This window comes from Eimeria tenella, genomic scaffold (assembly GCF_000499545.2).
Source record: "Eimeria tenella Houghton genomic scaffold, Eth_scaff3441, whole genome shotgun sequence".
NCBI classification, from domain to species: domain Eukaryota; phylum Apicomplexa; class Conoidasida; order Eucoccidiorida; family Eimeriidae; genus Eimeria; species Eimeria tenella.
The window spans coordinates 1-1,254 of record NW_013544418.1 but is presented as its reverse complement, the minus strand read 5'-3'; the positions used below and the strand labels follow the sequence as shown (position 1 = coordinate 1,254).

Sequence of the window (1,254 nt, the reverse complement as noted above, 5' to 3'; positions counted from 1 at the left end):
CCCCGGGGGGCCCCCAGGGGGCCCCCCGGGGGGGCCCCCGGGACCCCCAAAGCCAGGGGACCCAGGGGGCCCCAGGGGGCCCCCACCCGCCTGTGGGGGGCCCCCCGGGCTGGAGGGGGCCCCTCCTCCCCTTCCTGAGATTTCATCCTGAAAAAGGCAACATTAACTAAACCCTAAACCCTTAACCCTAAACCCTAAACCCTAAAATCAAGGCCACCGGCTTGCGTCGAGTTGCGAAACGTGGTCCACGCCAAAAATCCACCTAAACCCTAAACCCTAAACCCTAAACCCTAAACCCTAGCAGCACCTACTCGCCGGCGACGGCCGCTGCCAGGGCCCTCTGAGGAGCCCCCCTGAGGGCCCGTTTGATAACCTGTACATATGAAGCGCACAAACCCTAAACCCTAGCTAAACCCTAAACCCTAGCTAAACTTTAAATCCTAGCTAAACCCTAAACCCTTGCTAAACCCTTGCTAAACCCTAGCTAAACCCTAATTTTATCTAAATCCTAAACCCTAGCGCTTCATGGTCAGCCAAAGGGCCGCATATACCTCGAAGCAATCCCTAAACCCTAGCAAAACCCTAAACCCTCGCCAAACCCTAAACGCTCGCCAAACCCTAGACCCTAGATAAACCCTAAACCCTAGCTAAACCCTAAACCCTCGCCTACCTGATGCGTCCACCGAGATGCTAGTGGACCCTCCTTCCTCTGTTTCCTCAAGACCCTGCAGCACACAAACCCTAAACCCTAAACCCTTAAACCCTAAACCCCAATGCACCACAAGCTGTAGTCAACACTACTGATGCGCAAACCTCCCACTTCTAGTCAAGGGTTTAGGGTTTAGGGTTTAGCGTTTAGGGTTTACCCATGCTGCAGAAGGGTGCTGCAGCGCCTCTTCGCCCTCAGGCTGCATCCCTCTCCAAGAATGAGGAGCCTGTAAACCCCAAACCCTAAACCCTAAACCCTAAACCCTAAATCCTGAATCCTAAACGCCCAAGCCCTGAGCCCTCGAGGTCACACGACATCTGCGAGCTGCCTGTGGAGTGCTGCAAGCCACAAGGGTTTAGGGTTTAGGGTTTAGGGTTTAGGGTTTAGCTTGCCTGCGCCTCAGACCCCCTATGCCTGTGTCTCTCGGGGGGCCCCCTAGACTGGGGGCCCCCCATGGCATCTCCTGAGGGTTTGGGGGGCCCCCCAATTCTGTGCTGCTTCTGCCGCTTACCCTCAGCGGGCCCCTGGGGCCCCGGGGGCCCCTG

The 1,254-nt window shown here is 57.0% G+C and overlaps 1 protein-coding gene across 1 annotated transcript; it reads right to left on the bottom strand.

The window, feature by feature from the left end:
- Nucleotides 1-311: 311 nt before the first annotated feature.
- ETH_00035615 (uncharacterized protein) lies at nucleotides 312-914 on the bottom strand (the record flags this gene model as incomplete). The annotated part of the gene is made up of 3 exons (XM_013379516.1): nucleotides 312-373; nucleotides 671-725; nucleotides 867-914. Coding segments are annotated over 3 exons (165 nt in total), but the record flags the coding sequence as incomplete, so codon positions are not given.
- Nucleotides 915-1,254: the final 340 nt, after the last annotated feature.